The sequence below is a fragment of the Photinus pyralis genome, unplaced genomic scaffold, assembly GCF_008802855.1.
Source record: "Photinus pyralis isolate 1611_PpyrPB1 unplaced genomic scaffold, Ppyr1.3 Ppyr1.4_LG4, whole genome shotgun sequence".
Lineage (NCBI taxonomy): Eukaryota > Metazoa > Arthropoda > Insecta > Coleoptera > Lampyridae > Photinus > Photinus pyralis.
In genome coordinates, this window is record NW_022170511.1 from 32383937 (window position 1) to 32400046 (window position 16110).

The 16110-nt window shown below is 35.9% G+C and overlaps 1 protein-coding gene and 1 long non-coding RNA gene across 5 annotated transcripts in view; one reads left to right on the plus strand and one right to left on the minus strand.

Moving 5' to 3' along the window:
• Nucleotides 1–12613, minus strand: part of LOC116168906 (glycogen phosphorylase) — a 36370-nt gene extending 23757 nt beyond the window's left edge. The window contains exons 1-6 of one of the 3 annotated variants that reach the window (XM_031484916.1): nucleotides 12484–12613; nucleotides 12163–12432; nucleotides 5327–5855; nucleotides 4649–5279; nucleotides 3624–4599; nucleotides 2921–3479 (exon numbers count right to left, since the gene is read on the minus strand). In XM_031484916.1, coding sequence (XP_031340776.1) covers nucleotides 3327–3479; nucleotides 3624–4599; nucleotides 4649–5279; nucleotides 5327–5855; nucleotides 12163–12405 — 2532 coding nt within the window. In that variant the 5' untranslated portion in view covers nucleotides 12406–12432; nucleotides 12484–12613 and the 3' untranslated portion in view covers nucleotides 2921–3326. Of the gene's footprint in view, nucleotides 1–2920; nucleotides 3480–3623; nucleotides 4600–4648; nucleotides 5280–5326; nucleotides 5856–12162; nucleotides 12436–12483 lie in introns of those variants that run through there. The other 2 variants (XM_031484914.1, XM_031484915.1) reach the window with 2 other exon arrangements.
• Nucleotides 12614–12682: 69 nt separating this feature from the next.
• On the plus strand, nucleotides 12683–15723 carry LOC116168909. 2 transcript variants are annotated; one of them, XR_004144870.1, is made up of 3 exons: nucleotides 12683–12783; nucleotides 12843–12981; nucleotides 13124–13688. It is a non-coding gene; the product is annotated as an uncharacterized LOC116168909 (long non-coding RNA). The 2 variants fall into 2 exon arrangements; XR_004144869.1 differs by adding an exon at nucleotides 14339–15723 and having other exon boundaries at nucleotides 12711–12981; nucleotides 13124–13288.
• Nucleotides 15724–16110: the final 387 nt, after the last annotated feature.

Sequence of the window (16110 nt, forward strand, 5' to 3'; positions counted from 1 at the left end):
CGCTCTACGTCGCCAAGACCAAAAGATATTGACGACCTTACCTCTTCGGCGTATGTTAGTACATTTCATGATTAGTCACACTGCAAAGTCACGGCCGTCTTAGATTTATAATAACTGCGATATCATTGAAATGAGAATAAATGGCAAACAAGTAATTTTTGTCATTTAGGCGTATAGTATTATTATTTAGCTTGTTTTGATCTCTTCTATCGCCCAATCTTTTTACATACTTATATGTACCACCCTGTATAAAAATTTACAATACCAAACATTACAGTGAATAGGAATTACGTTTACGTGTCCCTGAACAATTGTTTACATTTTTGCGCGTAAGAAGACTTGGGGGTAAATTAGAATTCAATTTATCTTTATAGAATATTCATTTAAATAGATAAATTTTGCAGTTTAGGCACTTACATGGAATTGTTTAAATTGTATAACCTATGACGTTTGCATCATAAATAAAGCAGATAATGTATGTACAGTACGACCTGCATTTGACAGTATTTATTGAGTATACCGCGATTTTGATTTTTGTGGGATATATAAAATTGGCGCTTTATCTGAGCACAACATTCCCAAATGTTATTGTCATAAATCACCCAAATTAGGTTTTGATATATACCAATACCAGTAATACCACTTTATTTATTTACGGCATAATAACGTATTTATAGACACAGCAAAAAAGGTAAGATTCATGCGAGCTATAACCTAAAGAACAGCCAAAGATTATAGTTACTCTTTGAGAACAGCTACAAGTCAACGAGTCTGCATGAAAAATCAACATCATTGGCGAAACCAACATGGAGGAAACATGTTTAGACCTATAAGTGCCTGAATACATTATGCGTTTTAACAGGTCCCGTTTGAGCGGACCGTTTTGAACGGATTTACTGCATCCAATGGACTTAAATGCGAGCGTTTACTTATCCGGTTGCATCCCGGTGGCCGCAAGTGACCGCAGCTTGCTGCGTTTCAACCGGATGACCGGATGGTGAGATATCAAAAACATGTGCATGTATGTAGGAGTTTATATCATCCGGTTGTACCACTGCGGTTATATAATTTTTTACAATGTTTGATGTTGAAAAATTCATCGAATGTGTAATAATTCATCTACCGATTTGGTTGACGTCCGAAATATTCACAACATTTATTTTCGTACTTGCGTATATTGTTAAAAAAGATCCAAAACCGATTGCTGGATTCACGCTCCGCAAACAACGGATGTATCCAGTAAGAGTAACAACGCTTTTGGGGCTCTTTTAAGCAGTTGAGGACTTCAAGCTTCAACCTTTGACGACATTACAATTGCTAATAAATAAATAAAAGGATGCGTTTTCCGATGGTAATGTAGACGCACGCAAGCTTCAGGTTTCGCAGGATGCGTTTAAAACTCATAGTGTATTCAGTCACACAGTGATATGCCATAGTAGACTAAACACTCTTGGTACCTGCAGAATACAGAATGACCTTTCCTTTCAGAAAAAATCTATTTTTTACTTATGACCCTTGATCAAACAGTTGGTGGCTCAATCTTGAAAAATTTGCGTTTTGAATTCCATAATCTCGAATCGAGTTGAAATATTATTAAAACAAGATGTTGTCTCCGCTTAGATCATATGATCTAAGGTCTCCCCAATCAAATTTATAATTTCTGTCTTGCCTGTAGAATCTAAATCAGAAATTTTCAGCAAAAACTTATGAGCAAAAAAACAAAGACTCGCAAATCCATTGATAAACTACTTGTCTTAGAACGACAGTTACTCTCTTATTGATTTTAGACTTATAGAATTCAAAACGGCGAGACTTTTCACTATGTATATTGTATATCATGACAAAGTGACAAAACAACAGACTTATTTTTTAAAATACTAAGTACTATTCGCCTTTTTTTCAAGAGTGGGTGACTACATCAACGTTATGGGCAAACTACAGGTTTCTGTAGAAGAAAAACGCCCAATTCCATTGTAAAACGGCCCCTCTGTCAACCAGAAAGAATAGATTTTGGCCCATAAAATCCAAAACCTTTCCAAGTCAAAATCAGGCTAGAATTTATATGGGTGTATCATTGTATCAATGTAGTTATACGCAAAAAGGGAAATAGTGGGATAGCCTTGCCCATACTGTTTCTTGGAAGTTTTGTTCTTTAACGTTTTGCAATTCTTTGAAGTGGTACTATTTTGTACTAGAGACAATTTAATACACCGTAATTGGTCAATAACTTACCTGTGATGTGTACTTGTAATCCATATTATTTATGTTAATAGATATTATCCTACACCTTCACTCGGTATAACAAAATGAGCTGGGTATATTGACGGTTTTTGTTATTTTTTACTTTCGATAGTTTCATGTAGATGTTTTATAATGATTATTAGTATTGTATTTAAAACCTTTTAAATACAATATTATTTTTCAATATTTGATATGTACGTTCTAATTTTTTACACATTTTAGTTTATGCATGTCATCGATTTCTGTTTATTTAGAGTAATTCATACTCGCTCATCTCTGTATGCTTGTCTATTTAATATTTCCATAACTACATCCGTTCCTAGGAATGTTAAGCCATCGGATAAGATCTTCAACCCATAGTATAGGAGCTTCTCTCTGTCCAGCAATCGTGGGGCTTCTAGTGAGAACTTTTCTTTTACTTTTACACTTCCTTACATAAAAATCTTGCATATGTTTTGGTTGATGTTAAATCTCTTGGTTCAAGGAATCCCTTTATTTCATTATATACCAATATTTATTTGTAGATTTAGGTATGTACTTGTATTGTGGTTCCAAACAGTTTTTGATTGTCCTCTTCAGCAAGTATATTTCACTAGTACAGCTTTGCCTATGTTAAGTATGTACACTGCAGGCGTTAAAAGGAGGTCAGATTACCAGAATTGAAAATAAAACAAGTAAATAACATTCACTAACTCTGCATTTAACTTCATATTATTAGTGCTTTGAACATAGCCAAACATTAACTTTATGTGCAAATCTCTATTAGATAAAATTTACGACTTTTATAAACACTTAAAACAGATAACGCATAATTTTGGCATAGTCTTTTTAGATTCCTCTCTTCCTTATATAGAATGCATCCAATTGTTTGTTACAATAAACCTCAAATATAGCTTCTATACATTATTTGGCAGTAGCAAAAAATAAACGAAACTACAACTAAAAAATAATAGTGAACAATTAATGAGTGCTTAGGAAGATCCCATGACATACAAGTATTGCATGTTGCGTTAATACACAATTATTTAGAAATAACATTCAGTTTTCTACAGTTTTCTATATACAATTCACTCATTAGGCTCATGTCATTCTCTTGGTTCGTGAGGAGCTGGTAATTTATTGTAGTTGGGCTCTACTCCCCAAATGTCCCTGCCATAATCGATAATGGTACGATCGCTAGAAAATTTACCTGACGAAGCAATGTTGTGGATCGCCTTTTCCAGCCATTTGCTTTGGTTCTGTAAACAGAATACATCAAATTGCAACAATAGAAATGGGAAAACCTAGTTTTAAGAAAAGGGGTGATCTAATGGGAATTCCCATATAGACTTGCACCATGCAACATAAGACTAACAGGTTATGAGTCTAGATCATCGTCTTACCTCATACACACGACTGACCTCCTCTTGAGCTCTAATGTAAGCCTCATAATCGGCAAGAAGGAAGAATCTGTCCCACTTCAATAAAATATCTACAATATCTTTGAACTCGTCCGGATTTCCGGGACTAAAGAATCCGTTCTGAATCTGATCGATCAGCTGTTTAATTTCAGGATTTGAATTATAATAATCGTGTGCGTTGTACCCTTTCCGTTTTAAGGCCTCCACTTCATCGACGGTCATGCCGAAAATGAATATATTTTCGTTACCCATTTCCTCAGCCATCTCAACGTTAGCGCCATCCAATGTACCTATAGTGAGAGCACCGTTTAACATGAATTTCATGTTTCCGGTACCGGAGGCTTCTGTGCCGGCAGTGGAAATTTGCTCACTTAGATCGGCGGCGGGAATAATTTTTTCGGCGAGTGTAACGCGATAATTTTCCAAATAAATTACTTTCAATTTATCGCCAATTACAGGATCGTTATTTACGACGTTACCCACCGATGTAATAAGCTTAATTATTTTTTTGGCTGTGTAGTAGCCGGGTGCGGCTTTTCCTCCTATCATAACTGTACGTGGCACCACTTTGGCAGAGGGGTTCTTTTTTATTCGATTGTACAATGTGATTATGTGAAGGCAATTCAGCAACTGCCGCTTGTACTCGTGGATTCTCTTGACTTGAATATCGAACAACGAGTACGGGTTGACCTTTACCCCATAGCATTTCTCTAAGATCGAGGCTAGTTTGAATTTATTTTCTTGTTTCACATTCATTATGGCCCTTTGGAAACCGGAGTCTGTGGCCCACTGTTTCAGCTGTTGCAGTTGATCCAAATGAACAATCCAATCTTCTCCGATTCTATCTGAAATTAAATCCGCTAAACCGGGGTTGCACAGAAGTAACCAACGCCTGGGTGTAATGCCATTAGTTTTGTTTTGAAACTTTTCGGGCGATAACGCGTAGAAGTCGCGGAACCTAAAAAAATCAAAATAGTACATACAAGTTTACAATAAAGGAACCTTACAGGTCGTCTTTAATAATCTCAGAATGGATTCGTGCAACGCCGTTGACAGCATGCGAACCGACGATGGACAAGTTCGCCATGTTGACACGTTTTTCGCCATCTTCTTCAATTAAAGAGAGGGCTCTTAATTTATCCCAGTCTCCTGGCCAACGTTTCTCAACTTGTTTAAGATGAAGAAAGTTTATATGATATATAATTTCCATGTGGCGCGGTAGGATCGACTCCAGCATTGATGTGGGCCATCTTTCGAGAGCTTCAGGTAGTACAGTGTGATTGGTGTAAGCGCATGTTCTGGTGGTGATATCCCACGCTTTCTCCCAATCTAAACCTTCACAATCGATCAAAACACGCATTAATTCAGGTATGGCGAGTGAAGGATGAGTATCATTCAGTTGGATTGCAACTTTATCCGGAAACAGTTCGAAAGTAGTCCTCACAGCGTCCCTCTTACCAAACTTGGCGGCCTTGAATCGCCGAATGATATCTTGAAGCGTAGCTGCGACCATAAAGTATTCTTGTTTAAGACGTAATTCCTTCCCTTCAAACACGTTATCATTTGGGTACAACACCCGAGAAATATTCTCTGCCAAGTTGCGATCTAATACTGCTTGAATATAATCTCCGTCGTTAACTACAATGAATAATGAATTACACAATCAACCCCATTTAATTACTCACAATATTTTAAATCAAATTCAACTGGCGATTTGGCCGACCACAACCTGAGAGTATTTACGACATTGTTATTATAGCCGGGTATCGGATTATCGTAAGGCAGTGCATAAACAACTTGTGTATTAACCCATTTTTTTCCCTGGGGCGTATCCTCAACGTGACCGAAAAAGTTGACCGGAATCATGTATTCTGGTCGCGCTTTCTCCCACGGATTTCCAAAACGCAGCCAATCGTCCGGTTCCTCTCGCTGTTCCCCGTTCACTATCTTTTGTGCAAAAATGCCATACTCGTATCTAATACCATAACCGTAAGCTGCCATACCCAAAGTTGCCATCGAATCTAAAAAGCAGGCTGCCAAACGGCCCAGACCACCGTTACCTAAACCAGCATCTTCTTCAATATCCTCAAGTTCTTCGATGTCCAAACCCAACTGATACAGGGCTTCATCGCATGATGTTTGAATCCCTAAATTTATCATTGTGTTTGTCAGGGATCTTCCCATGTAGTATTCCAGGGAGAGATAGTAGACGCGCTGAAAAAGTCAAATATATCTATAGCGAAAAGGATGGCACTAGGGATACCGAGATAGCGGGATCCCGACATACCGGGATCCCGAAATACCGGGATCCCGCAGCATTTTTGCGGGATTAATCCCTAAATAAATGGAGCGGGATTGAGGAATTTGTCGCCCAACGGGACGACTCTGTTTACTTTATTAATGAAACGCATAACGAAGAAGTTATTTTCAAAATAATCGTTAAACTTTTTTTCGTTAGAAATTTATTATGATTTTTGTGGCACTTTTGTACTTGACAGGTAAGGTTTTTTTGAGTTTTAGGTTAGGCTGAAGTTACTTTTCTGTTGAACGTTGTGGTAATCAGCGATTTATTTTAATACAGAAGTTAACCGCACAAAATTGCTTATTTTCCAACTTATTTAAAATTTTGCGGGATCCCGCAAATACCGGGATCCCGCGGGATTAACATCTAACGATCCCGCTAATACCGGGATTGAGATTTTGCTGCGGGATTGCATCCTCTAGTTGGTTATTTAGACATTCATTCGTAGTAAACAGCTCAAAACTGTTTAAAAACGGTATTTGTGTTGGTTTTTCCAACATTCAATTTTTAAAAGCATTTCCAAAACGTTCATAGTGGGACAGATAATGGCAGGTATCTTTCAAAAGATGATACAAGCATGAAATTTGGTATAAATGCTTCTATAAAGATACGGTTTTATTTAAAAACGCTGGCCACTTAAAAAATTTAATATATGCGCCGTTTTCCAAGATGGCAGCACATACATAGCAATCAAAAATGAGTGACCGTCGAGTCACCTTTGCAATGTTTGTTTACATGGGACATCATACTGAACTTGAACTTCCAAAGGCGATTTGACAGTCACTCATTTTTGATCGCCCGATATTAGCTATTATTATAGTGGTAAGTATATTTTCAAATAAACATACTAACGTACTAAGTACCATGAAATTTGGTATGAATGCTTCTATAATGGTATTGTTTTATATGAAAACGTTAGCCATTTAAAAAATTCAAAATGGCCGCCTTTTACTTATCACTAATAATACTATGCGATCAAAATTGAGTTGCTGTTGAGTCACCTTTAGAACTTTTGTTTACATGGGAAATCGTACGTAACTTGAACTTCCAAAGGCGACTCGACCGCCACTCATTTTTGATCGCCCGCGAATATTTGCATGATCTGTGCCGTCCTCTTTTAACAGTGGCCATCTTGAATTTCTTGAGTGGCCACCGTTTTCATATAACCCTTATAGGAGCATTCATACCAAATTTCATGCCTGTATCATCATTTGAATTTTACTCAGTTTGATATAGGTTTTTTTTCTCTTTCCAACCATGTTTAACAAGTTATCATTCAAATAATAAACATGGGTAAAAATACAATTTTCATTTTTCCTTCATAGTTGGACTACATTATATTGTATACACAAGTGGGCCCAAAAAGACCCCTGTGGGGCCCCTTCTAACGTTAATAAAAAAAACTGATTGGGTAGCATTAATCTTTACAGACTGATGACACCTTCCAGTCAAGTAACTATCAAATGTTTTCACTGCTTCACATTACAATCTTTTGTGAAAAATTTGAATAACATCAAAACTGCGGGGTTTAAGCACAGGGCACCCCTTTTAAACATTGAAGAGAACACAAAAGACAATCGAATAGCGAAATAAAATAGCGGTAGATCCATTTGAAAAAAGAATAGTTATAAGTAGCAATTTGAACAAATGGCATTGAAACAAGTAAAAATATGCAGGATGTTCTATTTAAAAAGATCAGTTATTTATTGACATCGTAAAAATGGGACACCCTGTACATTCAAAAATAATTTCTGTAGATCCGCAATCACTAATATTTTTAACCAGGCATTAGCTATGTAGGAAAAACCAACGCACTGTTGCAGGACCCTGTATATAGCCAAATACTATAATATTGAATAAAAAATTTTATGTGGTTCTTTAAAAACTGGGAGATTTTGTAAATTGTGATTTTTGGCTCTTCCGTTTCAATAGGTTGCCGACCCCTGATCTAGCAAGAAGGTAAACATTGATGAATGCAGCATGCTACTACCTTATAACCCAACTATTTACTAAACTATTTCGGTTGAAGAAAAAATCCGCTTTAGCTGCACACGATTTGCGCACAATTTATGCTTGTTGAGTGTGATTGCATTACCTAGACGACAATGCTACTATAGCCCGTTCGCACCTCCAGATGCAGTATGAGGATTTATAGACTAAACATCTATCTCACTAATTTGTGTCATTCTTCGATCATGCTACCCGTGTTCCTCACCACGATGATGTCAAACTAACATATGAATGAATTTGAAGTATTAAAACACAACATAATCTCCATATGCTGTCATTGACACATTTGTTAATAAGTTTGGCAAGCATATACGGTATGTCCATAAGCATCATACTGCATAAGCTAAGGCAAACTGTTCGTTTTTACCCTATATCTCAGAAACAAACGTAGCTATTGATTGATGCTGTTTGTGGTATTAAAAGATTTACAAAAAAGTGGCACAGGGTCGCGAGAAGCGCAAGTCTCTATCTTTAGAAACAGCTGTAATAAACTGCAGTCGCAACCGAAATAGGACACACTGTAGAAGTATACACTGCCAACATTTTAACGAAATCAAAATAACTGTTTTGGCGAGAAAAATAGCTAATTATTTCACTTTGACACTTTTTCTCCGTTTTTTTTAAATAAAACCTGGCACACAGAAAAATTAATTAAAATGTTGCATTGTCGGAAAAAAACATTGATGCTGTTGGCGCGCTCCAAAAATTTTGTTTCAAAAATTCGGCCCAATATTTTTCCTTTCCGTATGTCTAATATCTCGCCTAATATATCAAAAAGTTGAACAAAACCCTTTGAACCATTATCTCGGACAATGTACAACATACGTTGTACATACAGAGGAAAAAAATGTTACTCTATAAAAGTTGCTAAAATAATCTAAAAGCTCGACATTTGATGAAATTTTGCTCATGCTAGGAAGCTAAAAATTACGCTCCCAAGGTCCGACGTCGACACCAGTCAGAAATGTGCCGCTCTGCTGATCAGTGACGGCAGTTCGTAATGATTTTTCTGTGCATTGACCATCAATTTTATTGTAAGCTCTAAGTACTTAATAAATAAGTTTTTATTTTCAATATTTCTCATTATTTATCTAACTACCGAAAATCGATTTTTATTTTTTTTTCGATTACGAATAAATTACAAGAGACCAAAAAGTTTGAAAACAGATCAGAAAATCAAATTCTTATGTTACAATCTACCAGTGGCGTACCGAAAAGTAGAGGTAGACAATTGATCATGAGCCCTGATAAAAAACACCCTGTATATTCTCACTACCATTGACATGAACAAGAACAATGATGTAAACCCTTCAGCGTAACTTATATTTCAAATTTGAGTAAAATAACTCAAAAAATGCAAGATATAGGGAAAAAACTTAAAAATCTTGAAACACCCTCTAGTAACTAAGCGTTTGCGGGCCTATGTTTATATCAACTTTTAGTCGATAAATAAGCCAAAGAATTAGCCCTTTCCATATTTACACGTGTCCACCCTGTGCATACCATAACAATCTTAACATTCTTGCAGCCACAATCAAACAATATTTGTTTTTTCAAATTTTAAATTGAAAATACACACTTTAGTTCCTTGGTACATAATATAGATACTACTAGAATCTTTTGCACAAATGGACCTCGCAAAACTGAATCTTTGCAATGGGTCTGTGATACCTATTGGGTCATGACCTAGAGTGTTTACAATACTGTATTAGATTAATTCCCAAACCAGTTCTGTTGAAGAATAAGCTCATAACTAACTATAATAAGTAAAATATGTATTGCTCTTGTATCAAAAGGTTTATTTATTCTAAATTACTTTAATTACAAACCAAGTACCAAGTATTTAATTATTTATAGTTTTTGACCTGACCCGATCTTGATGGTGATCATTGCCTCGTTGTGTCCCTAGATCCTTACATTATCTTAATATACAACAAAAGGTACACAAAATAAACTTATCTACCATAGGAACATAATTTATTTGACAAGAGATTATACTTACAACGCGATTCTTAAAAAATCCACGTAGTACACAAAGCTTTAAATGTTCTTCAATATCGTCTATACGATATGCGAAAAAAAATTATTGCGGGTTTGACAGTTTACAATAAGCTAGAAAGAAACACAACCATCTATATTTAGGAGTTCACGGTATGGGAATTTGAAGTCTACAGAGCTCTCCTCTTTCAAAGCTTCGTAGCTAGACCCACTGGAATAGCGACCGGCTTACAGTCTGCCATTCCGAATCGTACCTGGAAGTCGTTGATAAAAGTTCCGAATTTTAAAGTCAAATAAAAATGTTATTATCCATGTATATGTACAATATTGTAAGCTGCCTAAGATCTTTCTTTGGTATTAAAACCGCCAAGACGAAACATAGAAAAGAGAAAAAATGCCATTTTTCCAGAGCAACAAGACTCCATTAAAACTTTTATCGGCCCTCCGATTGACTTTCGGACAACGTTGCCAAACTTCTCAGCATGGCTTGTCATTATAGACGGCTGTGAAAGAAACCCAATAAACAAACAAATTTAATGTCAATGTCAATATTGGTAAAGTTATGTCTCTTAACTCTCTGAACTTCGGACATACTTGTTTTATCTTGAAATTCACATACCTAGGCGATGTCCTTGACAATATTTTACTTGCCATTAGCAGTCCACGTACTGTATTGTCTAAGTCTAAGAGAAAAACAAAGTACCCAATAGATAAACCATAAACAAACAAGATCCCAAATTATGACAGTTTTAAACTCGGTTTTAAATTAATTCTTGTTGTCTTTCAAGATATAATTATGTGCTAATTGAGAAGACTTTCGGATCTCTTCTACAGCATAGGAATACATGTGTTGGCGTGAGGATACAAAATGTTGAGTGAAGTTTATTCAAACAGAAAATTACAGAATGTTTCAACTGTCAAGATTACATGCCAAGGCAAATGCAATCAGCTTGATCCCAAACACTAATTACACTATTGATTGATGATGGTTATGAGAATATTTACACAATAAATCATCATAAAAAGGAAAGTTGTAATATAAACATCAATACCTACAGATGGGAAAAAACCTCGAAAAAAACAAAGCAGAATTTGTTAAAGACCCCAGTAATGTGTTTGATCAGCTACTCAGATGGCAAATTGTTCCTTAAAGAGTGTTTTGAAGTAAATTCATTATTTTAGATTCTTCACTTATTGGGTTATTAGCACAAGGAAGAAACCAGATTTCCTGCACTTTGACTACAAATTGTACAAAATTCAGAAATTTTGTTCTTGAAAATATGAAGAAAGTTTAATTTTGTAATTCATATGTCATTGTACAAATAATCCCAAGTTGCATAATCTGTTTACAGTTTAAAAAAAAACAAGTGTAAGTCTCAGTTTTTCCTATCCAAGGATAAATGAACTAAAAAAGAGGTACATGACTGAACTTTGTAGCGACATCGAAAAAACGAAATCCAAAATAGATTATACTATCAACGCTCATCTATTAATTCCTTATCTATAGTAGGCAATTACATAAGCTTTTATTTACATCATAACTACTGCCAAGATTTGATTCAATAGCTATAAATACTAGGCTACAATATAAACTGTACACACCTTGTGCAGGTCTTATTATTACCAAGTTCAATACAATGATCACATCTCGAGATCGCCTTAATCTTACCAAAACTGCATTAAGCGCTATAATTACCAATAACCAAGGGAATTTGTTTCTACCACTCTGCATTGTGTGTGTGGGTATGTAAATTTTAAACAATTACATACATGTGTAGGTAGGTCTCTAGGGAAGTGTGTAGGCAACACACAAGTCAAGGGAAAATGTTTGTTGCCATTATCAACAAAAGAAATTAACCCAGAAACTAATGAGTAAATATAAAATGTTCTAAGCACATCAATATTCTGAGGGACCAGAATTTTATAAAACTGTACAGTGTGTTGTCTACATTCCTGGGGTCAATAAAATCGTACCCAATTTATATTGTATTATTAAATAGCCATTAATATTAGATATCAAACATGCCCTAATTTGGAATGCTAATAATCAGTGGGATATTATCAGTAAGTGCAAGTAATTAGATGTAATCTACTGCAAATTCATTATCATCAAAATAACTGCGGCAGATTATTGAAATGAATCACCTTTAGAGATTGCGGACTGGGGACTGATCTCCCATTTACATTTAATGATTCAAAATCAATACATACCTTCGGATCCTTCTCATAATAGTGCTGCTGGGTACGAATCCATCTTGAAACCAAATGATCCCTCACCGTGTGGGCCAAGGCGAAGTAGTAGTCACGAGGTGTCGACACATTTCGGTCTTTAACTAGGGTGTAGTGGAGATGCCGATTGAAAGACTTCTTAATTTGGTTAACATCCTCGACTTCTGCGATGCCCCTGACACTAATTTGCTTTCTTCTCTCGAAGTCGGACTGAGGAGCAGCCATGCTTACTTTACGAGGATGAAAGTTAAACTGCTGAAGCTGAAGGTTAATTTATATTTCCAGAACAAATTGTTTACTTACCTAAAGAAGATCAGTTTAACTTCACCGGCCACCCTACTCCAACTAATTCCAAGTAAGACGTTTTAGAGGTCACCTTGTAGACTTTTACTAATGGCGCTTGCGTGAATCTTTCAAATTAATTATTGTTGCTATCAGTGAATTCGGTTAACGAGCTGAGCACTTTATAATTAATTTTTATTATGCTATAATTCTGGATTATTAAACAATGTAAGGAAACACATGTTCAAAATATTTCAAACACCAGTGGCGTAGGTAATATTCGAAAAAACTAATTAGGTATCTTCCAGGCATTGATTATCAGTAAGTAGTGTGTATAATCATTGATTATACTATAATCAATAGTATAATGAATGCTCCAGGAAATGGTGTACCTACCTACCTCAACCTGGATCTTTCTAATTTAAACAATTGATCAAATGATATAATAAATACCTATTTTCCATTGAGGCTTTTTAATCAAGAACCGACTTACGTTTAGCGGGTACTAGACTACTATAGGTAAGTAGGTAGTATGCATATTAGTACCTATAAAATATCCCTATCTCCCTTTTCCTACATTAGATAGGTACAAAACGTGTTCAATGGAGATCTATGACAATACGGTCACGTAAGCCATGGACTATAATTACACTATTTTTAGTCTATGCGTAAGCGGAGCACTTACAAGACTCGAAACCCGTACCAGGCGGGCTATTTCAGGCAAATGCACTGCCGCCAAAGTGCCAGACTAGATCATCGCAAGTACGGGCCACTCAGGCCTTAAGGTCGCTTTTATGCACGCGTTTTGGGTCGCTTGCCGACAAAAGTAAGTTACGTCTGAGTCTGAGATGTATACTATTTTTCACTACTAGATAGTACTTGAATTCCTCTAAATTAAAGGTTGTCGTTGTCGCACACTTGTCCGTTCCGTTCCGTCACGTTACGGATCGTTAGAAAACAAAGGACATTGAATTAAACGTCTCTGCGCACATTAGCCCGTTCCGTCAGAGAATAAGTGTGCGTAGCGCGAACCGGAACGGACAAATGTGCGGCAACCTTAACAGAATATAACGGGCGATCAAAAACACGTGGCGGTCGATAGTCGCCTTTGGAGATTTCCCATGCAAACAAAAATTCCAAAGGTCACTCGACAGCAACTAATTTTTGATCGCATAGTATTATGTCTTTCTAATGTATATTCATATACCTACAGAGAATTTTTTTTAATGCGAACATAGGAGTTTGTATGCAATGTAATTTCCCTATGTTCGATTTTAAAAAAAACACATCAATCTATTGAGTAGTTCAAATGAGTAGTAGATACAATTGACAGCTGTCACATTTTTAAAAATACCGCCGTCCAATTTAATTACGAAACCGGTTAGGTTATTGCTTAGAATGTCAAGGAGGACACTTCGAACATTTATTGTAATTGTTTTGGGTATTTATTTTCTTATTTTCTTCATTTATGTATTGAATAAATCAAATTAGTAGAATACCAGGTGCACATGACCTACAAATAATTGAAGGTTGGTTCACAATGAATTGTGATGTCAGCGCGTCCCATGTGAAGTCAAGTTATCGTAAGTTTAAGAAAAATGTATCCTAAAGTTGCTATGGCGTCACATATGGCTTATTTAAAAAATCTTACCGAGTGCTCTTCATCATAAAGACTATGAGTTGCTGTTCATAGTCACACAAGTTGCGCGATTTGGGAATGTGAACCGCGCACACCTCATAGATTGATGTGTTTTTTTTTAATCGAACATAAGGAAATTACATTGCATGCAAACTCCTATGTTCGCATTTTAAAAAAACTCACTGTATAATACAACAAGAGATCCGAAAATTGTCGGTAATTTTTTGCATATTGCAGATACGAGTATTTGTTGCGACGAAAATCGACAGAGGGTTACATATTTAATATTGTCAGTTTTGACATTACGTATTAAAAACGTCAAAAATTTGCCGTGGCAACTTTTCTGCCAAAAAATCGCCACGGCTATTTCAGCTTTTGATTGGTCGATTTAAAAAAAATTAAACTATTTGATTCGTCCAAAACAATCGAGGTGAATTGTCAAAGGTATTGTTAAGAAAGTGAACGGTTTGACAGGAACATATATAGTGCCAAGAGCAGTAAGTGATCATCCAACTCGAAATGATAAAGTATTTCATATTTTTCAATCACTTACACAAACATGACAATAAATTGGTCGTCATTCTTTTTTTAATGTAGCGAATATTCTAGAAATCCCGATAGACATCAAGGAGCCATGAAAGATTAGTCATCAGCAGAGCCGGATAAACGGGAGGGGTAAATTTCGATTTGCCCATCTCAAGGGACTAGATTGTCGTTGCGATGCGTTTTCAAGAATATCCAATTCGCAACACCTCCCTGGGCTGAGAGGGTGTTTACCTGTTAAAACCAGAGTGTTGTCAACTCATGAACGAAATGTAATTGACAGTGTTACATATAACATATAAGATCTAAAACAAAAACTTGGTATGCAAATGTCAATGTGGTAAATTTAGTGGCAAATTTATAAGATAGGGTTTTTTTATGGTTAAATTTTTAAAACTTTCACGGGAGAGAACCCCCGGACTCCCCATTTATGTGAGGGTACTCTGTACCCCCGCACCCGGCGGAATTCGATACCTAACCTGCTAATCATCAATTGTACTGACATTTGCCCTCTCCAAGATATCATCCTGGATGCGCTACTGATGGTCATCGGCGATAAGAAACTTAGAAACTAAGAGTGAGGTGAGGTATATTCTTTCCGGGAAATACGACGTGTTTGTTCTATAACATTCGGAAACGTTCGGGAGCACTTGGGAACCTGGAAAGGTTGTTGTTTGCTATATAAGCAAATCGAATTGTTTTGAGTTAGTTCCATAATCGATGCCGATAGTGAAATACAAGGTGAAATATTAGTGATACATAGGTCGTGCTAGGACGTGTTATGTTATAAATTGTGAGTGATAAATACCTACTAATTTAGTTTATAAATTAATCAATTTCAAGACTGTTATAAATTTATTGTTAATGAATTGTAAATAAATAAATCCCGTAATTAGATATATTACATTATGCAATTACTTTGATCAGATGCCATATGAACTAATGCAGAATTCGAAACATGGAACATTTGTAATAATAAAGATAAGGTTTCACTAATTGTATTTTATTTACTGTTTTCTTTCTCGATTTCGGGCTGTGAGTCGATAGCGAAAACATTAAATAAAACACTTATGCCCGTTTGCACCGAAAAATTTAAGCGGAGCTTAGCTTAAAATCCATGGCAACCATTGTCTCAATAATCGTTGCCATGGATTTTAAGCTACGCTTAAGCCAAGCTCCACATAAATTTGTCGGTGCAAACGGCCATTAGTGAAGCTAAAGCTAATGGTCCCGATCGAACTGAAAATATTGTAGATTAAAAATTCCCCATCAGATCCAAGCGGAGAACTTCAATTATATCCTTTAATAAAACCACAAGGATTCGCCCACACACTATATTATGGTCCTTCTTGTAGATTTAAACTTTTTACTTATTTGTGAACTGTCATTTTCTTCGATACTAAGAACGAGAAAATTTTGGCCCAAAAATTGTAACCATGTCGTAGTACCATAATGTGGATACATAC